Below are 24995 nucleotides of genomic sequence, written 5' to 3'. Positions count from 1 at the left end.
TTGGCTCCTCTATCTCCAGTGGAGTCACCTTCTCCATGTTTGGTAAAGAATAAAAGGAGCGGATTCTACTGCGCAAAGATCCGTTCAACGGAAGCTTCAAGGGTGAGCCATGACGTACTTGAAGTCTTTAAAAGCTTACAAAAGTTTTTTAGCTAAAAGTTTAAAAGCTTATGGTTTTCCACATGACAGAAATTTTGGTAGATTTTTAGTTCATCCCGTTTATTTGGGCTATTTCTCATATATACAACTACGTCACAAATAAAAACGTCAGTTCCATTTGGCTACGTCTTAGCTACATATGAAAACTAGAAAGCAACGGAATGGGTTGTGCAGCATAGCAAAAACAAATCTGGCACATATCCTTTTGACTGTACACCAAGACTTTTTTGATGTCTAGCTTTAACACTGGCATTGTCAAAGGTAATCGCCATCACATTTTGCAAAGATATTCCTAGGCTTTCCTAATGTCCAAGTATTAGACGTTTTTGCCCCTCTGAACTGGCCTCACTTACTTGCAAAAGTTCCAGAAAGTCTTCTTACACTATATCTTTGGAGTCTTTGTACTTTGCTGTAAGGACCAAGACCTTCTGCCAAGATTTATCGGTAGATTCGTCAACTATTAAAGAGATATCAGCTTTCTTCAGTTCACAAGAAAGCACATCTCTTTCTATAAGGGCAATGACGTTTCTAATTATCCCACTAGTTTTAGTTCTTCCCTGATTGAAGCTCTTACAAAGTTTGAGTCTCCAAAAGCATTTTTCAGGACTGGGATTAAAGTGTCCATTTTTGTAATGGGAATGTCTTCCAAGACGACCCACGACGTAAGTTTCAAGCTGGCTTCATTTATAGACTCAGCATGTAATTTTTTGGGTAGGTCTTCATACTGCAGCATTGATGTCTGATTGTTCTGAACCCTGCTCTTGTGAAAGTTTGTTCTAAGATGGCGCCTCACGTTTGCCAAACATCTGATTATGTCTTTATTACACACTTTACAGTATGCTAAGTCCTGGCATCATTTAAAAAACGATCAGAAATTAAATAAAAAAAGATTCTCAACTGAAAATGAGGAGCAACATTAAAACTAACAAAAATTACAACGTATATGAAGGGGGTTGCCTGCTCCTCAACACCTCACTCTTTAAGCTAAAGTTTAAATTTTGTCCCAATTCTTTAAAAAAGACTCCTGAAATACAAGGATCATTCAAGTAGAAAAATAAGAAGCTTTTTTAAAAGTACTAAAAAACTTTAGCGGAAAGAGCAAGGTGTTGGGGAGAGGGCGACCCTCTTTAAATCTAATTTCTGTTCGTCTTAAGTTTTTATGTTGCTCTTTACGTTCGGTTGAAAAACTTCCTGTTTTTTTTATAGTGTTAAAAACCAAGGCTGAAATAAGTATGCAAAAAAGGAAAAAGGCTTGGACAGAAATACTAGGCACCTTTTTTCTCCTTGTCTCTTTTACAAGATTACTTGCTTACTGTATAAGCTGTCGGGAATGTTAAAAGGGGTTATTAGCCTATTCTACAATCAGCTTTGCTTAAAATTGAGAATAAAAGCACTTAGTACTTCTGCCAAGCTTTGTCCATAAGCAAAACTTGGCAAAGACAAAGATGTTTTGAACTCGGTCCTACTTAAAATTCAGCAAGCGAAATGGATGTCGATGATTTCAAAACCTGGGCACAGTTTGCTCCCTCCCCCAACTGAAATTTTTAGTCTTCAAAAATCTTATCAAACCTAAGACAGGCCCGAATAATTCAAGCATCCACAGAAAAGGATCATTTGTTTTAGTATACAGGTCTTTTGGGTTCTACATTGTTCATTTTTTAAATATTGAACAGTTCATATTATTGACCTATGAGTAAAGTAAACATATCACTCCATGCCTTTTCTTGTTCTTTCCAATATAATAGTTGCTTTTGGTGTAAATTCTCTTTACTCCCAAGCCCTAGGTTACATAATTACTCATTAGGGGGGGGGATAGTAAAATTAATTTCTGTCGCAGAGAAATGTGAAATTTGGATTCAGGATGCAATTCTAACTATAGAGGTAAGTTTGAACTTTACCCCCATCCCCATCCCAATGTGCAAATATATACCCTGAAATAGTATATTTGGGTGAGGTGAAGTGAATTCGCGCCAAAAACGTTTCCGGAAAGAGCATAAGAAAAGGCATTGATTGGAATTTTCACTTTATTCATAAGTCAAAAATATGAACTGTTGAAAATTTGTCCATTTTTCATTGTCATTTTCAATTGGCTCAAATATCTTTGGCCCTGGATTAATTTCTGAAAGTGTCATTCACCTAGCTTAACTGCGTTTCAGGGTAGCAAGAAGTGTCTAAAGTCTAAACTACAATTTTAGGCTACCCAAAATTTTCCTAATTTACCCTTTTATATCATTTTGATAGTATGGGTCCCATCCAAAGCAAATTCTTGCCCCCTGGCTGGTAAGATAAGATGTTTATTTCAGAAACAATGGCTATCACAAAAATAATATGGATCATTCACGCTTTAAAATGGTGCACAGGCCTAAAGTCTGCAGAATTTTATCAGTTTGAGATTAGACTTTAGTAGTTTAATTTTGGTTGTTGCTTCTACATCGCCTTAGTCCATGTTTCATACTCACTTTTCCATTTCTATGAAGAACAGTTGTGCCCAACAGCATTCAACTTCCTTCAATAAAACTTGATTTGAGTTTAATACTTTTTCATTGGTTTTCTATGCTTTGATCTACTTATTGGTAATGGCTGAAAACACGAGAAAGAGGCCCGGGGGACGGCCCAGGCATAGATAACAAAGATCATACCGGCTAACTGTTCTATCTTTTGTGCTTAAATAGTTTAATTTTAATTTTTATTTTGCTTAAATTCTTTTCTATAATCAATTCGTGAGAGAGCACATAAAAGAGTGCAAAGATCTCGTAATTGGCAAACTGAGTGAATATCCAGTCGGTCGTATGGTAGAATGCAATGGAAAAAAAAGAGTGCATTTTACACCAAAAGTGTGCAAGTTGGCAACCCTGCTCCCTTGGAGTGGGTGAAGGAAGTATTGCAAAGTTCCTTGGGGAAATCACCCCTGGGAAAAAGAAAAACAAACAAACAAATAAACACACATCCATGATCTTTCTTATGGCAAGAATACAAAATTCCACATTTCTGCAGATTGGAGCTTGAAATTTTTACAGTATGGTTCTTTGATAACGCTGAATATGATGATGTAATTTTCATTGAGATTCTATGACTTTTAGGGGTTGTTTCCATCTTTTTGAAAATAAGGTAAATTTTCTCAGGCTCGTAAATTTTGATGGGTAAATCTAAACGTGACAAAACTTATATATTTAAAATCAACATAAAAATCCCATTCTTTTGATGTATCTATTAGTATCAAAATTACGTTTTTTTAGAGTTTTGGTTACTATTGAGCCGGGTCAATCTTACTATACCTTTCGTTACCACGAACTGTTCGATAAAGTCAACTTCTTCTCCTCTCTACGCAATGAAGTATCGGTTGAATTTTTTTCACGCATTGAATTTTTTGTAGCTGAATTGTGTTCCTTAAATCTGTAAATTCAGCCAAGAATTTGTTCTGCTACATTATGCTGCCACCTATAAGTAGTTAAAACTCTTAGATGCCGCAAGCTTAAAACAACGACTACCAATGATCTCCTTGTAATGATTTAGAATATTTGTCTTTTGTCTCTTAAACTACTTCTATGTTGCTGGTCAAGTGACAGTTTCAATCCCTGGCAGAAGAATGATACAAATATACATGAAGAAAATGGTTGTCAAATTAAATGTATGTGGGCTATCCTTGGATAAATGCTTACTTTCCAGGGTAACAAACTAGGTGATCCTGCTATGTTGATTAAAGGCCTAGTTTAGCTGTGCATGTTAAACAGTATCCTGCTATGTTAAACGCCAGCCATGTTAAACAGTATCCTGCTAAACAATATGTTAAACAATATGCCTGTATGCCATGTTAAACAGTATCCTGCTATGATCCTGCTATGTTGATTAAAGGCCTAGTTTAGCTGTGCATGTTAAACAGTATCCTGCTATGTTAAACATAGCAGGATACTGTTTAACAACACTGTTGTAAACAACATTTAACATATTGTTTAGTATCCTGCTAAACAATATGTTAAACAATATGCCTATATGCGATGTTAAACAGTATCCTGCTATGATCCTGCTATGTTGATTAAAGGCCTAGTTTAGCTGTGCATGTTAAAGAGTATCAATTCAATATTCTTACATTCCAGAATGAAACTGCAAAATTCTGGAAACTACTTTAAAATTTCAAAAGTAGTCTTGTTGCTTCTATCATTCCTGAGTGCAGACCATTAAACTTTATGGTAAAATTCTACTTTAGCTACTTTTGGTTATCTTGGAAAGGGGTTAGTTTAGGAAAATGAGACTTTTAGGGATGGGTCTACAGGCTAAAGTATGTCCTGGGAATATATATATATATGTATATATATATATATATATATATATATATATATATATATATATATATATAGCAGATAATGTTGACGCATAGTAAAATCAAAAAGTTCTAAAATTAAATCTTTAATTTAAATAATAAATAGATAGGTTTATTCAAAATTGACAATAAACATAAGCAATAGAAAGAAATACATCATTGTATGGCCCTCGTAAGTTTCTTTGGTTGAAAACGCAGGGAGAAAAAAAAGAAACATCAACATTTACACTAAAAAAAGAAAATGATAAAATAGCTGGCCACCACTGATTACCTGGCTAAGAGCCAAGCCATAGCAAAGTGTCATGCGCAAGAAGCAATACAAACATAAATTGTCAACTTGGCTCTGAGAAGTCCACCACATGGGGGCACTAAAAATGAATAAATTAAAAACTATCTAGAAATCAAAAGAATTTTTGCAATATTTCTGATGGCATCAAATAAGCAGTTCAGGGAGCATCAGAGGCGGTTAGAAGATCGCAGTCTGATCTGATTGATTGACTGAAAGGAATTCGAGTGTTAGTAGAATCACGAAGGTAGTAAGTAGGATGATCAGCGACTAGAGATGGACTGGTTATGAGGACTCTAGGAACATCACCATGTAATTGAAGAGATCTAGCAACAGTGTACTCATAGAACCATTTGTTTCAACGATAATAATTCTTGCTTTGTCTTGAGAGTGGTATCTGAAGGTAAAATTTTTGAGAGTGGTAACCCTTGAAAGTGGTATCTGAAGGGAAGAAAAGATTGACATGCATATAGTAGGGCAATAAGAAACATAAAACTGAACTAAACAATTAAATAAGACTTTTAGAATCGACCCAGGAACAATATGTTTGAGCCTCCTAGAGATTCCATTATTCCTTGATATCGTCGTTTTAGTCTCAACTAAAATGCCTGAAGAAGATATTACCACGAAGAAGAACACCTAGGAATTGGGAATGCCAATAACATGGTGAACCTTAGTTATTATACAAGCATTTGATAGACAGTGTTAGGGAAAATCCATCCAACCTTTTTTCATATGTATACTTTTTCGATTAGTTTACATACAAATTTGTTACTTATCATATGGAATGCGTGTTCAGTTTTTATTATATCTTCTATTTAAGTAATTTAATGAAACATCAATCGGAATTTTATCTAGCAAAAATTTTCGCTTTTTTTGGAATACAAAACTGTTCTAAAAAATTCATAGGTCATAGCATTTATTCCTATCAGTCCAACTCCAATGTTGGGCATGGATGTTCAGCTTTCTGTACCATTTTCCGGGGGACTTTATTTTACCAAAATGTCATAACTTACTTTTTTGTTGCCAAAATCTCTGAATTTAGCCAAGACTTTGTCCTGTTATATTGCTCTGCCACCTGTATATGGCTAAAAGATGGTAGATGCTTATAAGCTCCCAATGGCTATTATAAACAATCCCTTAATAAAGATTTACAGTGTTCATCTTTTATTATTATTATTAACTCTTTTGCAGTTTTGGATGGTAATGTTAACGCATGGTAAGGCAAGTCCTAAATTAAATTTCCTATCTTTAACTTAAATCCAATTGTAGAAATTTTTCGCTAAAGGCCCATTCACAACGAGATTTTAATAATACTGAGATAGCTTGAATTTGAGCCAATTACATTTTTCGAAGTATTTTCGAATTGGCTCAAATTTACCCTAGCTAAATCTAGGTTTTAGTAAAATATGATTGTTAATGGAAACACAGATTTTGTATAAAAAAAATTCTTTGTGCTTTTTTAGTATTACGTGAATTCGAATATGTCATCAGACTTCAGAGGGCGGATCCAAGATTTTTAGGGGGGGGGGGCAAATTGGGTGATCCGATAAAAAAATTAGGGGGGGGGGGAATAGGTTGATCTGATAAACTTGCGTTAGGAGCAAGTTTAATTAACGCAAACTTGAGTTAATTAAGTAAATTATACTACTTTAGACTACGCTAGGGGGCGCCCCTCCCCTGGATCCGCCATTGTCAGACTTTGCCTCAAATAAGTTTCTAATTTTTATGTGTAGCTATCGCTCATATGAGAATAGAAGACTCCTATGTCTCTTTAAATGGTCAAGTTTACATTTGTCTATGTTAGCATTTAACATTTGATAATTTGTTACTGGTAAATTATGCGGTCAATAAAGGAAATTATCAGGAAATATTAAAAACTTTGAGGTTTGGGGTTGTATTCAAAATAAATTCCTTGTTCTAAGGCTGTCTAATACGTAACTTGCATATTAAAAGCTCTGTCATGTTTTTTATAGTACCTATAGTTTTTATGAAATGATTTCCTTTTTTTTTAAATTGTTTGTATTTCAAAAAATAAAAATTTTAAAAATCTTTCTGTGAAATCTACAAATGTTGGAAAAATTCCGGCTGCATTTCAAATTTCATTTTAACAAGTTATATTGGAACAAAACTATTTTAATCCTTGAGTTTAAAAAAAAAGAAGGAAAGTAAAGTCTAAAAGAGAAAGATTAAATTAAATTTCTTAGGAATTTTTGGTGGCGTATTTTTGTTTACTAAATTAGAAAAATATTATCTGATTTCCCTGACAATCATAGTTTCGCTTAATGGTTTTTTTCTAGTTTTTTCTTAATTTTTTGTTAGAGGCAAAAAAGAAAGTTTTACGCAAAAACTGTGAGTTCTGAAGTAATCTGATTACATTTTTGGATTGAACATACAAATAAAACACGGAAAGCTTTCCTAAACCGCTTTTGAATGCAAACTGACGTTTTTGTTTTATAAAAGAAATCCTCTTAACTGTGGACGATAGGTAAAATCTGGCTGCATGTTCAAATTTAGTGTAAAATATGTGTTAAAATAATATATTTTATGTACTTTATCAAAAAATATAAAATTTACGTATCAATAAAATATATTTTATATATTGAACAATAAGATATTATAAAAAGTATAATGTTATATAATAACAATATATTAATGTATGCATAAACAACAATATTTAATGCTTAAGACAAAAAGAAGTGAAATTTGTTCTTTGGTGTTATTTGTATTTTTAGAGATGGTTTGTGGAATATTCAAATGTTGTTTGTAAAAAAAATTCTTTTCTTGAGCTGAAAAAGAGCTTTGTTTCTAGTATTCGAAATATATGCTTTTATTTTGTCAATGCAATGACATGGCAGGGGGGAGTTGGGGGTTGAGGGATCTAGACCTTGTTTTCAGAAATTTTCATAAATACAGAACAATGTACTTAGACAAAATACCGTAGTTCGTGGTATTTACAAAGTATCTTTTAAATAATGGCTTTTGAATTTGAAGAACTATTTCTACTACATCCTGAAATATGGCTAAAAATGGCTAAAAACTGAAAGTGGGCTCCTCCTCCTCCATCCCCGAAAACCCAAAAACCTCTTCTTTTCTTGAAACCCTTTTCTTGAACCTTTTCTTGAAACCTTCTTTTTCCGAAAACCTCTTTTCTTGTTTAACTTGTTAAAGCAGAAAGAAAAGGTTTGTTTATAGTGTTTGAAATATATGTTTCCATTTTGTTAGGGCAATAGCATGGCAAGGTGGGGGGGGATGTTTAGACCTCTCTCAGAAAGTTACAGAACACAGAGCAATAAAGGCGCACAAAATACCCATTTTGTTGTATTGACAAAATTACCTCTCAACAAAGAAGTTTTATAATTGTTCTGTTACTTTGCAGGAAAGAGGTCCTATAGACCAATCTCAGGACATACTTATTTCTAAGGAAATTATTTGTAACTGTTGTGTAACGGTTGACTGACTGTTCAACTTTTCGCCAGATATTGTTTTGTTAGCATTTTTTAAATGATACATTGTTAATTTTAAACACTATTTTTACAATGCGCAATAGACAACATCTTGCCATTTATGCCATTGAGGAGAATGACGCATGGTATCAATATAGACATTCGCTTTTATTTATTGCGTTAAATACGCCAGTGCTGGACAGGGACGTACGCAGGAGGGGGGCCCGGCTCCCCCCCCCCCCCGAAATCTCACGATTTTTTTCATTTTCCCATAATTTTCTGATTTTTCTCACAGAATAATGGGTTTTAAGTATTTGCCCCCCCCCCCCGAAACAAATTGGTCCCCCCCCGAAACAAATTCCTGCGTACGTGCCTGGTGCTGGAAGTTTTGTTTAATAAGTGAGTTTGTTTCCTACTTACTTATTTATGTATTTTTTTCTCTCTCTTCGTGTGTTTAGTTGTTGTATTTCTATGTGTGTTATTTTTTAAAAGAACATTTTTTCGTTGAGAAAGGCTCCCGGACTTGGGGCCGAAATATTCGGAGAAATTTTTAATTAAGTATTTATTTGTTGTTATTTTTTTCACTGCTTTATTAAAATTAAAACACGTTTTTTCTTACTTAATTTTTCGTAAATGGAAAAGCAGTGTGGTCTAAGAAATTATTTTTTCCAAGAGCTACTATCTCAGATCCAAATTGATACTAAGTTATTTTCTGTGGTTTATTGGAAACTTGGGAATACATTAAAAGGAACTGAATCCCCCCTTTTCTTCAAAACTGCAGCATCTGAACTATATATGTTAAATGGGATAACATAACCCTTTTTGACTCCGGAAATATATTTTTTTTTAATTTATGACAGACACAAAAGACATTGTAAAGTTCTTTTGTGACATTGTAAAGTTCTTTTGTGCTCTGTGTGCTCTCTGTTCTTTTGTGTGCAATCTGTTCTTTTGTGCTTTCCGCGTGAAGACTCAAAGGAAAACTAAAAAGTTACATTTTTGGGGTTTAATGAAAAAAAATTATGATATAGGGGTTGATTGTTCTTATTGATAGTCAGAAAATAAGTGTGTGTGATTTATGTTTTTTTTAAGTACCAACACCAAAATGAGAACTTTTTTTGTCCCTTGGCTCCATTTTAGGTATATTAATACTGAAAACCGGGATTTTCGAAGATTTTTCTTTTGGTTTTTTATTTATTAATACCGACAGCGGTAAGCTGTACAAAAAGCTTGTCGCACTAACGAATAACATAATAAGGCAACGATAGATCTTACTTTACAAAAAATACACACAATAGAAATTCCCTATAAATATACATGAAAACACATTTAAAATGGATCTTGAAACGACCGACTGTGAAAATTTGTAGAAGCTAGTTTTGTTTTGAAAGTGTGGATTGTGAGAGTATCAATGGTCTCTGACGGAAGTGCATTCCAAGGCTTGCACACACGGCTGGACAGTGAGTTCTGACCTAATCTTCTACGTGGCCGTGGTGGGTGAATTTTGTGTTGGAGTTGACGGGTGGTGTTGTATCTTGAGAAGGCGAAGAAGTGAGATGGGGTGATATTGTCAATGTTCTTAACGATTCTGAATGTATTTATTAGGTCATCTCTATCACGCCTGAACTGAAGACTGGGTAACTGTAGTCTCTGCATTCTCTGCTGGTATGGCAAATGTCTCAGATATGGTATGAGTTTAGTTGCCCTATGTTGAACTTTTTCAATCCTTGCTCGGTCTCTCTTGTTAAGGGGGAACCATACTGACGAGCAATACTCAAGTATTGGGTGGACAGTTGAAACATAAAGTGATATGAGTGAACGGAGGTTAAATCTGGAGAACGTGTGCTTTAAGCGCAACATTTGGTAGTTTGCCCGATGGGTAATCTCCGACACATGTTTATCAAACTTCAGGCATGAATCGAAGCAAACCCCAAGATCTCTAATGTATTCAACGGTTGGAATTCGTTTTCAATCAAGGAGGTAAGGGTAATGTTGAGAAGGTCTACGAAGATAATGAACAGTACTGCACTTAGTCTCGTTAATGAACATACAGTTTGCTATGTACCACTGACGCGAAGTATCCAAGACACTTTGGAGCAGTGAAATCTCTTGTTCATTCAGTACTGATCTGTACAGCTTCACGTCATCCGCGAACATTTTTACAGTCGAGTTATTAACAACAAACGGTAGATCGTTAATAAAAATGCAGAAAAGTACAGGCCCTAAGCAACTACCCTGCGGAACTCCACTGATCACAGGTGTGGAATCTGATAGGGCTTCTCCTACAACAACCTGTAGGGTTCTGTGTGTTAGATAATCTGTTATCCATGCAGCAGTCCGAGAGCCAATCCAGTATCGTTGACACTTCTTAATCAGAAGTGAGATAGAAATTTTGTCGAACGCCTTAGAAAATTCAACGTAAATGCAATCAAACAAAACCCCTCTATCCGCCATTGAGTGAAAGTCACCGATGACTTCCAGAAGCTGTGTATTACAAGAGCGCCGCTTACCCGTGTTGGGCTGGATGCCACGTATTATTTTCTTCAAAGTATGACTGTATTCTACAGACCAGGATTTTTTCCATAATTCGGGAAAAAATGGACGTATTCGAAATTGGTCTGTAGTTGTGAAATTGGGATTTGGAACCATTCTTATAAAGTGGCGTAATGACCGCCTTTTTCCAGGCTGAGGGACAGACTCCAGGCGAAAGACACAGATTAAATAGGTATGTGAGTGGCTCTGCCAGAACTGGCGCAAGTTCACGCAGCATCTTGTTAGAAAAGCCGTCGATGTCGGGTGCCTTTCCTGTATCTAGTTTCTGAAGTGTTTGATAAACCTGCTGAAAGGTAAAATCCGAGTCATCGAATTCTTTTATTAAATTTGGAGGAGCGAATTGAGGGTCTGTTACTACTTGTGTTTGTGCAAAAACTGAAGCAAATAGTTTGTTGAATTGTTGTGATTTTAAATGATTACTGTCTATGTGTGCAAGAGTGTCAGGGTCTACGAATGAAATGCATGATGGAGACTGTGTGTTTTGGTTTCTTCTGACATAATTCAGAATTTTTGGGTAAGTGTTAACCGATGCAATCATATCGGCCTCCACCTCATGGCGGTTCATTCTCAGGAACTTGGTCCCTTTATTTATCGCTTTCTTTTATCATACACATGAATATGCAGTTTTTATTTTTACGTGTTAACGCCAAATATAAGCTTTTTCCTTTATCATTTTGATAATATACTGAGGAAGAGTTTGTCTTTTACTTTGGTACTGCCTACTAGTAAACACTGGTACATATCGATCTCGACCTTCTTTCAGCTCCTGCCAAATATATTCAAAAGACGCATCAGTGGTAGCATTGAACTGTTTTAACTCATCCGGGATAGAGAGAGAAGAAATAAAATCACGAAACGCAACGTAATTTGCCCTACCATAATCATATTTAGGTGAACCTTTAGGAGTTTCAGAAAAATTTGAAGAACAATTCAAAGAAATCGACATGACTACATGATCACTTTTTCCTAGTGGTGGTAAAAATTCAACACTATTGACATCCTCTGGAACATGTTTCAGTGAAAACACTTCGAAAAGCTGTTCTCCAAAGCCGGGGGGATAAAAATCTAGGGGGTACAGTGCCCTCTCCTCCCCATGTCCGATGGTGTGTTCACCACGACTTTAATACTGGAACAGGATGGTAGTAGGTGAAAATCTGTAAACAAATTAGGCGAAAATAAAGATGTCGATAACACTGAAGGTTTTGAATCAGCTGGTAAATGAGTGGGGTCTTGAATATGCTGGTGCAAGTAATGGTCATGTAAAGTTTGAACGAACCGATTCTCAAACGACTGATCTGAAAGCTGTGTTGTGTTAATCGTCCAATCAATATAAGGCAGATTAAAATCACCAACTACTAACAACTTAGAACTTAAAGACGAAACAGAAGACAAGAACTGGAAAATATTTTCATTATTACAAATCGACATTTCATTAACACTAGGACTACGATAAACTGCGAAAATTCGAACAGCGCTTTTGGAACCAGGCAATTTCAAATCGATAACTAATATCGATTCACTAATATTTGATGCAACTGGTTCATTAACTTCCAAATACTTCAGTGAGGTATGAACATACACGAAAATACCACGCTTATAGTTACTATTTACAGCAAGGTTATGCTCAAGCACCTGCAGAAAATACACCTCCGGCTGCAAGCAGTTTTTAGGCAAAGATTCCGTAACAATGATGACATGAGGCTTACGGACTGATATGAGAGCTAGAAATTCATCAAATTTTGAAGATAAGCAATCCGCGTTCGTATAAAACACAGAAATTTTACTACGTGTTTCCACCACGAAAAGGATTTATCTTCACAAGCTCCAATTTTGATTTGCCGTTTCGAATCTTTCAGCCAGATTCACCTGCGGTTTCCTTTTCGTGGAGTTGTTGCTTCAGAGCGTCATATTTTTTCTTCTGTGCAAGCTCAGTGTTTGTACGATCGTTGGAGAAACCGAAGCCCGGGAACGCAACTTTTATATTCACTATTTTGTTTGACAAGAAGAACGATGCCGTGTCTCTCTCAATGGGGCTGCGGAACATTAGTTTGATTGGAAGACGCTTTCTGGGTTCCGGCTTTCCAACGCGAACAGAAAACGAACACTTCGAAGGACAGTTTTGAAGAAGAAGTTCATCATTCTGCAGTTTTCTTGTAACGCAACTAGGATCTTCGGCAAGTCCAAACGCGATAAGATTTTTCTGCTTTGTAACAAAATCGTTGAAGTTACTCTCGGCTGCTAATTTCCCACTGATATCTTGTTCGAGTTTCTTGCTCAACGTTTCAAACTCAGTCTTCACATGAATTACGGCATGTATTTTTGCATCATTTATTGAACACTTTTCAGCCAAATCTTTCTCAACGTTTGCAATTCTATTGCTCAGGGGCTTGATCAGCCTGTCAATTTTTTCCTGAATCTTATCTTTAATGCTCGTGAATGAGGATCGGATTTCATTCTTGATAATTTCTTTTATTTTTGTGGCAGTGAGATTATTTTGAGTAACTCTAGTCTGTTTACAAACGGAAAAGCACCAAACCAAACCAAGACGACGCGTCATCTTTGTAAATAAGTGGTACTCCGTATCGGTCATATCTAAGCATTCAATGCAAAGCCAGGCTTCACACGAGTCACACAAAAGAGCGCAACTATCGTCTTTCAGTCCTATATCACATGCCTTGCATTTATCTGTACCCTTGGTTGGTGACTGTTTTGGCGTTTTGTAGCCATTTTCACTTTTTTGTCAAAAATCTGGTAGTTGTTTTGGATGAGTTGACAACACTGCTTTCTGCCAAAATTCAAAATTTATTCCAAGTGTGTTTCCGGTGAGATAAATCTGAGTCTACAATCTATTGGATGATGATATAATTTCAAGAAATGGATTGTATTTAATACTTTCATCTTTGACCAAAAACGTAAGTCTGGTGATTCTAATACAAGGTAAATCAGGAAATTATTGATTACTCACAGACAAGTAAACTCTGCTCTGCCAGCGTTGCCGAATACATCAATTTATGATGTCAATTTATGTTATTACAATTTATGAAAAAGATTTTGGTTGTGCAAGTTTCAACATTGTTGTCAACATTGTTCCCACATTTATTTTGACTTTCAGCTTTTCGTTCGTCAAAATTCTATCAGACAATCTGTTGATTTTCAGTTTGTTAGTCATACGTTATTTCAAGTCGGTTTAATACCCCAAGGCTTACACTTATCTTTTGACAAGTGCTATTAGCCTATGACACACAGGGTAGTCTCGACGATTTTCGAAGAAAAAAGTTGACTTTAATATTTGTGCTTTATATAATAAAAATTAAGAAATAAAATTGATATTTTTGGAATCAGAAGAAATAAGGATTTTGTGGATGTGTATGAACGGATAAACATAACAAAATAGGATAATTGGTCTTTATAAAAAGATGTTCTGCGTAAGTCAATTGACTAATTATAATTTAAAGCGTTAATCTTGAATAATTTCAACAATAACCATGTTAATGCGTAGCATAGATTTTTAGCTATATGTACATTTTTTTCAATTCCTATTTGGTAACAAGATGTTAGGGTTACATTTTTACATAGTTATGCTCATTCAATCACTGCTTTGTTTACTCAGTTTACTGGCACTTAATGGCAGCGTTTGTATTTTGTCACAGCAATCAGGAAAGTTGCCCTTTTTAGATTTCCATTCTGTAATATTAATTTCGCTCGTTTTCTGCTGATTTTTCACACAATTCCTTATTTTCAAATTTATGTAAAGCGACATGACGGCATATGGAGGTCTTTTCATTAAAAATTGAGTTCCAAAGTTTCCCTAATTTTTTTTTAAAGACGTATATGGTTGAATAAATCTCCTTAACCAATTTAAAGAATAGGTTTAGTTTTTAATGTCCTTGGTACTTGAAATTTGTGTTTATGTGGAAAGATATTCCATGTGAAATACAGCAGAACAGGAATCTCACCACCCCCCACCCTCGAACGAGTGGATATTATTATCAGTTCAAACTATTTTACAGTTATACCGAATTTTTTTCTATTCTTGACTGTCTTTCTGGCATGTTTTGACTGCTTTATTTTTGTCAAACACACAAGATAATGAATAACCCACCCAAGCACCAGAGCTGGTTCATGGGCTGGGAAGAAAATTAAATAGGATAACATAAAAAAATAAATAGAGAGGTAGTTCCTTTGTTCAGTCCAAGCCCGAAACTTAGTCTTAGGTAGACCACAAAAACAAACTATTAAACCTCCAAATAACCCAAAACTTAAAGCTCATAATTTGAATACAATGTATCTTTATCTTTTTTTTAAAATGCTCCAAATTAATTTCTGTTTTGTTCAATCGTCTAAATTATTCAATAAAGGAAAATTTTGATCTGATTCTGACGGCCTGAGAAGCCTGAAGACCTCCTTTGGCGGATATACCCTTTGCCGGGTATCTTGTGCGTGGAAAGTGGTCCTAGTAGGATATGCACATGAGAAAACATTTGACAATTGATGTTTATAATACGTGTCCTAAATGTTACTTAAAATATGGAGTTTACTATATTTATAAACACGAAAAGCCAAAAACTGGGAGATGGTAGAAAAGAGTTGTAGCTGACTTAGCTGAAAAGTACCAGGGGACCGAGCTTCGCTTGGTAAAAAGGTAGACAGTTTTCCTAATCTGTTTTCTAATCTATCTATTTCTTATTTTTATTCATTTTTATCATATTTCATTATCCTATTTCGTATTCATTTTCTATTTCGAATCTATCTAAACAAATTAAATTGTATTCTATCTAATTCGGTGTAGAAAGTAAAATCATTAGGGTGTCAGACGGGTGGGTATTTGTTATGTCATTCATATGGAAAATATTTTTCCAAAATTAATCAAGGCCCTGAACGAATTTTCCCGAAGTTTTTTCTTTCACACCAGAAAACGAAAAACTATTTTATTACGAGCAATATTAAAGGAACAATAATCCCTGAACAGAGCCCAATAACAAATGAAAATAGAAAAAGGTGACCAGAGGATTAATGGGTTTGTTATTGACTGATATTCGAGTTGTTAAAAGAGGTATAAATATGCTACTTTTCTTTTATTTTTTCTTTCAGTCGCCTGTGATATACAAAATATTATTGTAATTTTCATGTTGCAATGTGTAGCATTTAATGTGGAGTAGTTGAAAATCCGAGACTCACGTCACAGCTATCAAACGGGAATATCTTACTCTAAAAGCTCGGAATCAACTTTTTTGTAAACAAAACAATTATGTCTTGAAAATGACTGAACAGCTAAAGAAAAAGGCATGGAACAAGAAACAGCAAAAATTATATTAAAATCCAAAGGAAAACATTGCACAACTAAATATGTTGTTATGCAATTATTACTCGTTTTATAAGTTGGATATTGATAATGCCCAGTGGCATCACCCCCTCCGTCATGTAAATGTCCCTGTGGTTAAAATAGTTCCTTTTGTGTTTTTATTCTGAAAAAACTTTTTAATTTGGCAGTATCTTTTTTGACCTTACGATTAGACCCCCGGTGCCGCGCCGATGAGGGAAGACCGGCGGCGGCGGGGCCAAAAACAGCGCGCCGCACCGCCGGTAAAATGTCGGCGGCGCGCTGCCGGTGCGATCAATGTTGACCGCAAACATTAATGTTTTCATCAGTCTTTCTCAAATCACAGCTTAAATTTACAATAAATTCGAGCCTATTCATGAGTTCAAACCTTCACAAGTCACTGGCTGGAAACTGGTCTTCTTCGTTATTCATCAAAAGAAGTAGAAATCTGGTAGAAACGAAATGGCTGTGGTGTTTCAGAACCCTTGCATAATAGTTGAAGTATCTATTAGCTATGTATTGTTAACATAAATAATTGTCAAAATTAGTAGTTTTTTTCATCAAGTATTACTGTATATAAAACTTTAAATACCGTATCACAAAATCCGTTAGTTATCTGGGCAAAAGCTTTGAATATATGTTTTAACTTAAAAGCTTAGTTTTTTTATAATGCCCTTTGCCAATATCTGCTTTGTCAGCTTTAAAACAGTTGAGATGGGCGAATTTTATACTGATCGTTTTTTTTTTTGCTATTTTATATTCCTAAAAAGCCTTCCTTGCATTGAAAACGGGTTTTAATAACAATTAAAAAAAAAAATACATCATGTATAACTCACGAAAATCTTGTAATTTTTAATTTGTCATAGGGACTGGACAAAGATGTTGTACGGAGTATTTTTGCTTGGCTTCTTTAATTTACATTTGTTGATTCATATTTCAAAACATTATCCAACTGTCGAAATATACCATACATAAAACATAAAACAATATTTACAATACACAAAAGAACATACAATTGCAAGCAGACATATATATAAGACACATCACCCTGTCCTACCAATTTTTTCAACAATCATTTATAATCGTTTTGAATAGGAAAACTTAAAATTCCACCTTAGAAAATAATCAAGCCTCAGTTCCCAATAACAAAATGCGGATGACCCACCTCAGTACTGTAAGGAAAATGGAAGTTAATTTCTGATCAATGTGTCAGTTTCAACCAATTAGCTTGGTCGACCTTAAATGAATTTATATAATGGACGATATAAGAAAATTGAACAGCTTTTCGAAGAGCATGCATAGCAGTTCAACGTAATCTTGTATGATTCGAATATGTTTCTCAATTATAATTAAACTAAAATGAAAACATTATGACGTTAGAAACTTTTAACTAAGACAGTGAACGTTTAGAAATTTCCCTTAGGGGTATTCTCATTGAATTTCCTTTCTTTTAAGATCGTGACAACGCGTGACAGGAGAGCTGGTATACTAATGAAAGTCCAAATATTAGCATGTGTAAAAAAAGGTATATTTCAAAATAGTGAAGAGGTACCAAAAATCTAGGGGTCAACTGGTCGAAAAAAAATTCCTTCAGTCAAACTTGGAAGTCTATTCTAACTGCGGGATGTGGCTATAATTGTCACGAATAAAAATCAATTTATTCACTTTATGTGGACTGAGGCTGCTTTCAATAAGAAAATTCAAGTTATTATTATTTGAATGTAATAATTCCCTACTCCTCCCCCCTCTGGACACCACCTTGATAGGATACCGTCTCTGCTTTAAATTAAAAAAAATAACTTTTTGGCATCCCTGCTTTCAAAAAAAAAAAAAATCAAAGTACTATCACTTAAATATAATAATTCCCTATGCCCCCCACCTCTGGATACCGCCTTGATAGGATACCGTTTCTACTTTAAATTAAAAAAATATCTTTTTGGCATCCCTGCTTTCAATAACAAAAATCAAGGTACTATCGCTTAAATATAATAACTCCCTATGCCCCCCCCCCTCTGGATACCATCTTGATAGGATACTGTCTCTGCTTTAAATTAAAAAAAAATTAATTTTTTGGCATCCCTGCTTTAAATAAAAAATTAAAGATATTATCATTTAAATATAATACTTCCCTAACCCCCCCCCCCCCTGGATACCATGCACCTTGATAGGGTACCTTATCTGCTTTAAATTAAAAAAAATAATAATTAACTTTTTGCATCCCTGCTTTAAAAAAAAATTGACATACTATCATTTAAATATAATATCTCCCCACCCCCCCCCCCCCCCCTGGATACCACCTTGATAGAATACTGTCTCCACTTTAATTTAAGAAAATAACTTTTTGCCATCCCTGCTTTCAGTAAAAAAAAAAAAAAAAATCAAGGTACTATTACTTAAATGTAATAACTTCCTATGCCCCCCCCCCCTCTGGATACCATCATCTTGATAGGATACCGTCTCTGCTTTAAGTAAAAAAAAAATAATTAACTTATTTGCTTCCCTGCTTTCAAAAAAAAATTCGAGGTATTATCATTTAAATATGATAGCTTCCAACCTCCCCCCCCCGCTGGATACCACCTTGATAGGATGCCGTCTCTGCTTTAAATTAAAAAAGATAACTTTTTTGTATCCCTGCTTTCATTTAAAAAAATTCGAGATATTATCATTTAAATGTAATACCTCCCTACACCCCTTCCCCTCTGGATACCTCCTTGCTAGGATACTGTCTAAGCTATACATTAAAAAAAATAATTTATTTACTGATTAAATAGGTCACCATGTGATTCAAACAAACACGCGAAATAACGTTAAATAGCTTATTGTTCCTTGAAAAAAAAATTGAGGGTATGAGTAAAGGGGTACAAAGAAAACAACAAAAAAGGCGAAATTATTCAGATATACCTCAAATTACTGGAAAACTGAGTCATAGATTCGCCGGGGCATTCAATAAGATCAAAAGAATCTAATTAAAAAGAATTACGAACAATAGTAAAATTAGGCCAGTAGCCTTATGAGAAATTTCAAAATACCCAAAACAATGAATAAGTCCCAAGGGGGGGCCCTGGGTCTATCAGAATATTTCAATGGTTTTCCAGGTAATTTGATAGTATTTTCTTCCATCTCCGTTTTAAATTAAAAAAAAAAAAAAATCTTTTTGGCATCCCTGCTTTCAATATAAAAAATGAGGTATTATCATTTAAAATGAAAGCCCCCTATTCCCCCCCCCACCAATAGGCAATAATTTACTATTTTTTTATGAATCATATTTTTGGGGGTAACTTCCGTTTCAATCTTTAATTCCCCAACCTTGTACATAGCTTAGTCTATAGCTAAATTTTGTCTCAATAAGTTTTTTTTGGGGGGGGGGCTAAAATATTTTCAGACAGAAGATTGTATTTTATTTAATCTATCATGTGTTCAAAAATTGAGTATTAAACGTTAAGAAAATCTTATCTAAAAACAGCAAAAGAAAAAAAAATTCTGCAAACTTACAATTCAGCTGTGGAAACGATCTTTCTGATATTAATTTCAAAATCAAATTGTAGTGAATGATGCGTTAAATAATTCTATTCAACTTGAAAATAAAATTCTTGACTACGAATGATGTAAGGAATTGCATGTGGGAAACTGGATTCGAAATGATTTAAACTCAGTTCAAAAAGACGATACTTTTTTGTCAACATATGAAGAACTGTGCATATTGCAATATTTGCAATGCAATTGCATATTGCATTTGTCTGGTTTTTATGCAAAGTAAAAAGAGATGAAAATTAACGAACCAGAGAGTAGTGAAGAATTATGGTATGCAAAGTAATATTTGGCAGGGAATGTCACTGGTGATAAATCGCTAGGGGTGGTACCGTGATTGCATGATTTTCGTGGATTCGGGGAACCAAATTTTTTTTCGGGGTGACGCACAGATTTTCGGGGAAATACTCGAAAATTCGTGGATAGTGCAAGCCCTGCTTGATCACTAATCAGGAAAGTCGCAATACTACGCCAAACGAGAACAAAAAGCTCCGGCTCTGTGGTTGACGCTATAGATACGTGCCGCAAAATTAAGCAGAAGGCGACCGAGTGCCACCGCCTTATCTAGTGGCGGTGTGCATGTGGCGTGCCGGCGGCGTTATGCAACTTCGGTAGCGTTCGATTGGGCCTCTTGTCGGCGGCGTTCGGTCGATCCGCCGGCGCGGCGCCGGGGTCTACTTACTATACCCTTTTTACGAACAAATTCTCATCTATTTATTAGAGTTTCTTAAAAACAGACAATAATGATTTTTGTTCGCATTTTTTCGTCGCTTAAACTTTATTTTTTTCGGTTTTAGCTCCCCTCTTCTCCACCCAGACTGGATTTACACACACGTGAATAAATTTAACTACTTCTTTTTTAGAACAAATTCGAGCATAGTTGGGCAGCGAAAAAAGAACCAACGCAAAGCACAATGTAAAAAACGAAAGATGTCGCTAAGTAGTAGTATTGAATCTTCAGATGGGGATTTCATATCTCAAGCATCGAAAGTGAAAGACCTTGAAACTGAACAGGAACTTCATAGTGATTATGCACCACATCCCTCAGACTCTGTCGACCCGGGAACGAAGGAAGAATTTGAAGTTTTTGAAAAGAATGAAGTTGAATTGGGAGAGTCCCTAGATGGCACGCATATTAATGATTCAGGTGTTGAACTTGATGGTGAAGTGCAAATTGAAGGGAAACGAGAGAGCAATAAGTCAAAAAGGAAAAAGGGGAAGGGGAAAAAGAAAAATGAAATTACGGATCTCATGTTTGCTTTAGAAATTTAGTTTATTGTCTTACCTGTTCCATAATATCATGTTTGGGGCTTTAAAAGGAATTCGCCGCTTTTTTTTTTTTTTTTTTTTTTTTTTTTTTTTTTTTTTTGTATCGCATTCAGGTTTCTTCCAGGAAGATGAAAACTGTTTAGAGCGGTTGTAATATTTAACGATGAGCAGGGATACTACTTGGGATATTACAGGGATACTACTTGTTTTATAAAAGTTAGGTGGCTTGGTGTTTAGAGACTACAAATAAACTTTTCCAGTTTTAAAAGGACAAATTGGATTAAATTTATCTAATGCACTGTCCTCAATAGCTTAATAACAGTTTTTTCATTGTAGTCACCTTTTTTTAGTTTTTTTGTTATTTTCTTTTCTTTTATTCTTCTTTTTTTTTTTATTTAAAAACATCTGCGCCATATTTATCATATTTGTGAGTAAGATAATGTTTTGAAAACGTTGTTTTTTTAAAATTGATGGGGGGAAGGGTTGATGAGGTGATTCAAAAATACTGCCAAAATATGTGCAAATTTTGATGTTTTTTCGCAGGATTGGGTGGGGTGTAAGATCCTAGAAATTTAAGTAGCACATTCTCCAATAATGTACTCTACCTGTTAAAAGTTGTAATGGGTTACCATCATCATAAACTTAATCACATGCTTAGGATTACTTCAGAAGAGGAATATTTTTTTCTGAAATATTAATATTAATTATTAATTTATAATTTTAATATTATTGATTAATTTATAATATTATTGTTAATAATTAATTTATATAATACTATAATATTAATTATTGATATTATTTCAAAAGGCTTTATGTTACATTCCTTGTCAAACTGAGATTTATAATTCATTCCTTTTCTTTCAAAATTTTCAATCGATGTTTCCGCATCGTTAATTATACACTAATTATAATTTCTTCTAATGTTTTATTCATTGTTTTAATTTTAGCTAAATCTACTTTTCTTTGTCATATCTTTTTTTTCAGTCAGAAATAGTCTGAAGTTGAAGCTTTTGATTTCAAAATAGCTTTACCATGCTTTGTCTGTCTGAAAAGACTGGATCTGGTATTGAAAATGAACAGAAATTAAATTTCTGCTCTTTATTAGAAAATTTTTTATTCAAATAAAAAGTGATGTTAAACCTTAAAAAAAATTATCATGCGTATAAGGCGAGCAACAGCTCCCTAAACCTCCCATTCCTTACGCTAAAAATGAAATCATTTCAAGGTTGCAGTAGCCCTCACCTCCTCCTCCTTGAATAAAGGTTAATTTTGGGGATTAATTTAAAACACAGGTTTTATTTAATTTGTTTTGTTTTTTTTATTTCTGCTTAAAACGAAAAAAATAATAATCAACTGGTAGTTGTTAACAGCCTTAAAACTTGAAGCCTACTTTTAGTGCTTCCCTCTCCTGCAACATGTTTATTGTGTAGCAGCAAAACCTTTTGAATTGCTGAGTCGAGCTAACATAGTTAACATATCTGGAAAAGTTGTATAGGATTTTTCTCTTGGTTCACAAAAACGCCAGAAAAATAAGTGGAAACAAAATGAAATATTTGGAAACAAAATGACGTTTTATGCTTAACAAGGCTTTGTTTTTATTCCATATATCTAGGGTTCATTATGTGTCTTGTGTCTTTCTCTTTTTTGTTGGTTCCTAGTGTTTTTGTTCGTGGGAGGGGGGGGGGGTCCAGAAATGCCTATATCGTCATGTTGTTTCTTTGGGTAACGCAAGTCTATTTTATTTATTGGTTTACAACTATTTAAAATCTGAAACCGGAATTTCCACTCCTTAATCACAGTTTTATAGCACAATATGTCTATTTGAGCTGGTGGGACGGGGGGAGGGAATGATACAACTGAAAATTACATTTAATCATAAGGACCTGAGACGTGGATCGGCAAAAATGTGTTTCTGTCTATTGGACGAGCCTAGTTCAAATCAACCAAGAGTGTTTGATATGTTCAGAAAAGTCCAGAGTTCTAATCCTGGGTTTAGGGTTTCATACAGCAGCATTACCTTACCGGAAGATGGAGCTTTGCTTAGTTTTTATTGGTTCTGCGTATCCAGGGGGGGAGTTAAGGGGTTTGAACCCCCCCCCCCTCTCCCTGAAATGTTTTTCCGACTCGTAAAAACGTAACAAAAATGAATATAGACAAATTTTTAATGTGTTTTGAGGCTTTTTTGTTTAGAATCCCCCCCCCCCCGAAAATAAATTCTTGATGTGGCCTTTCCGTGTGGCATAATCTGTCAACCCTGTTGGAAAACCTGTTTGCCAAAATAAAGAGTTGACCAGAAAATATAAGTATCAGAAAAATATACTTGTCTTCTTGTTTGAAGCTCTCTGCTTTCTTAGTTTAATAAAAGTCAACCCTGGTCTCAGACGTACAGTAAATTCGGTGCCTTTTTTGCTTTCTACCCAACTACGCTCTTGTCATTCAATAACGTTCGTGTGTTCTTTACATTTGCAGTTAATGGGCGGAAAATGCTGATTTTATGTGATGAATTCTTCATTTTCCCTAGATCAATTTTGGGTAAAAAAAAAAAGAACGTTGTCGTGTGGAACCATAGTGTGTTTCTTTCTACGCAAATTAATGTTAAATTTGGCCTGTTTTTAACTTCTTGCAGCTGTTACCACCAGTTATCTATATTAAAAGAGTGTTTCTAGATATACTGCTTGTAATTCAGTCATTACTTTTAATTGATGTTTATCTATTTAATTTAATTTCTAACATACATTTTTATTTAATTTAATGTCGATAATAATTACGAATGTTTTTTAGTTTGGTGCAGTTTTTCTGTGATAGCCTATGTCGAATTTAAAAAGTAATGAAATGGTAAAATAACGGAATAACTTCGCTGCGTTTTCGTTTGCGTCCTCCCTCCCCGTTTTTTTCTAATTAGATATCTTTAAACAAATCTTGAGTAATACTCGAATATTCAAGTAAAATTATGAATTAAAATATCTTTATTTGTCACTCTTTACCTATCTCTTCCTCTCCTTCTTCTTTTCTGCTTCTCTTTTCAGCTTCTTTATTTTCTCCTTCAACTTGCTTTTATGTTTAACCCTATTTGTCGAAGTACTTAAATTTAAAAAAACTTATTGTGACTTCTCCAAAAACAAAGCTGTATCTTTCCCTAAAACCCTGAATTTTGCATTGATTGCCTGTTGTTGGGTTTGTAATAGATGAGGCCACGCCTGAAAGCCCACGCCTGGGCCAAACATGCCAATCACAAGACCTTGTCCCTCGCGGATTGGCAACCCTTCATTTAAATATAGCCAGGACACTGACATGGCTTTGTGCTGTGCTGCAAAGTGCTGTTAGTAAGTCTAGTGTTAAAAGTCAGACAGCTTTGGCCTGCGACTTTTTTTTATTTGAAATATGATATAAGAAAAAAATTATAATAATAAAGTAAAAACATTTTCAGGGAATAGTTCTACAGGGATTTACCTTTTCTACTTCTACTATTTAAAATAGTTAGTGCTGTGAGTTTATGTGTTGTTTTGTCAGGGGTGTATCCAGGGAGTGGGTATTGTACTTTAAAATCCCCCCCCCCCCTCTGAAATATTTCGTCGACTCGTAAATTGGCTGTAAAAATACAGGTTAAAAAACCCTTAACACCCTCCTCTGAACAAAACTTCTTGGATACGGTCCTAGTTAAAATTGATTGATTCTTTTAGCCATCATGTCTTTTAAAGATAATTGTTTTTGGTAGTATTTGTAGTTATAGTTTTAAATTTAGTTATACTTATTAGATTATACGTTTAGTTTAATTTATTGTTTTTGTGCATTTTTTATAAACATTGATGTTACGATTATCTCATTAATATTTATTATAATACACTTGTTAGTCATTTTGTATTGGAATTTTTTCGTATTGTTTTATCTGATTATTGTATGTGCTTGAACTTCAAGTCAAACTCCTGTCAGAGTTGTCACACAAACAAATAATTTAATACTATCAAAGTGGCTGAAATCTGCTATTTTCGCTCAAAATGTTGCTATATATTGAAACAGACTGGGAGTTTGGCTTTTCCCTAAGAAAAATGAATTCACTGTTGGAAAAAAAAAATAATTTGTAAGAATAAGAATAGACGACGTAAGAAGGTTTCATGG

General features: G+C 34.6%; 1 protein-coding gene across 1 annotated transcript in view; it reads left to right on the top strand.

Annotated features, from left to right (window-relative positions):
• Positions 1-24732, top strand: part of Nop17l (PIH1 domain-containing protein Nop17-like) — a 45297-nt gene extending 20565 nt beyond the window's left edge. Inside the window, exon 5 of the mRNA XM_089096161.1 lies at positions 20474-24732. Within this exon, the coding sequence (XP_088952287.1) occupies positions 20474-20882 (409 nt within the window). The 3' untranslated portion in view covers positions 20883-24732. The remainder of the gene's footprint in view (positions 1-20473) is intronic.
• Positions 24733-24995: the final 263 nt, after the last annotated feature.

Source organism: Artemia sp. Qi Xiang Cuo, chromosome 10, assembly GCF_049724085.1.
Source record: "Artemia sp. Qi Xiang Cuo chromosome 10, ASM4972408v1, whole genome shotgun sequence".
Taxonomy (NCBI): Eukaryota; Metazoa; Arthropoda; class Branchiopoda; order Anostraca; family Artemiidae; genus Artemia; species Artemia sp. Qi Xiang Cuo.
This window is presented reverse-complemented; position numbering and strand designations above follow the sequence as displayed.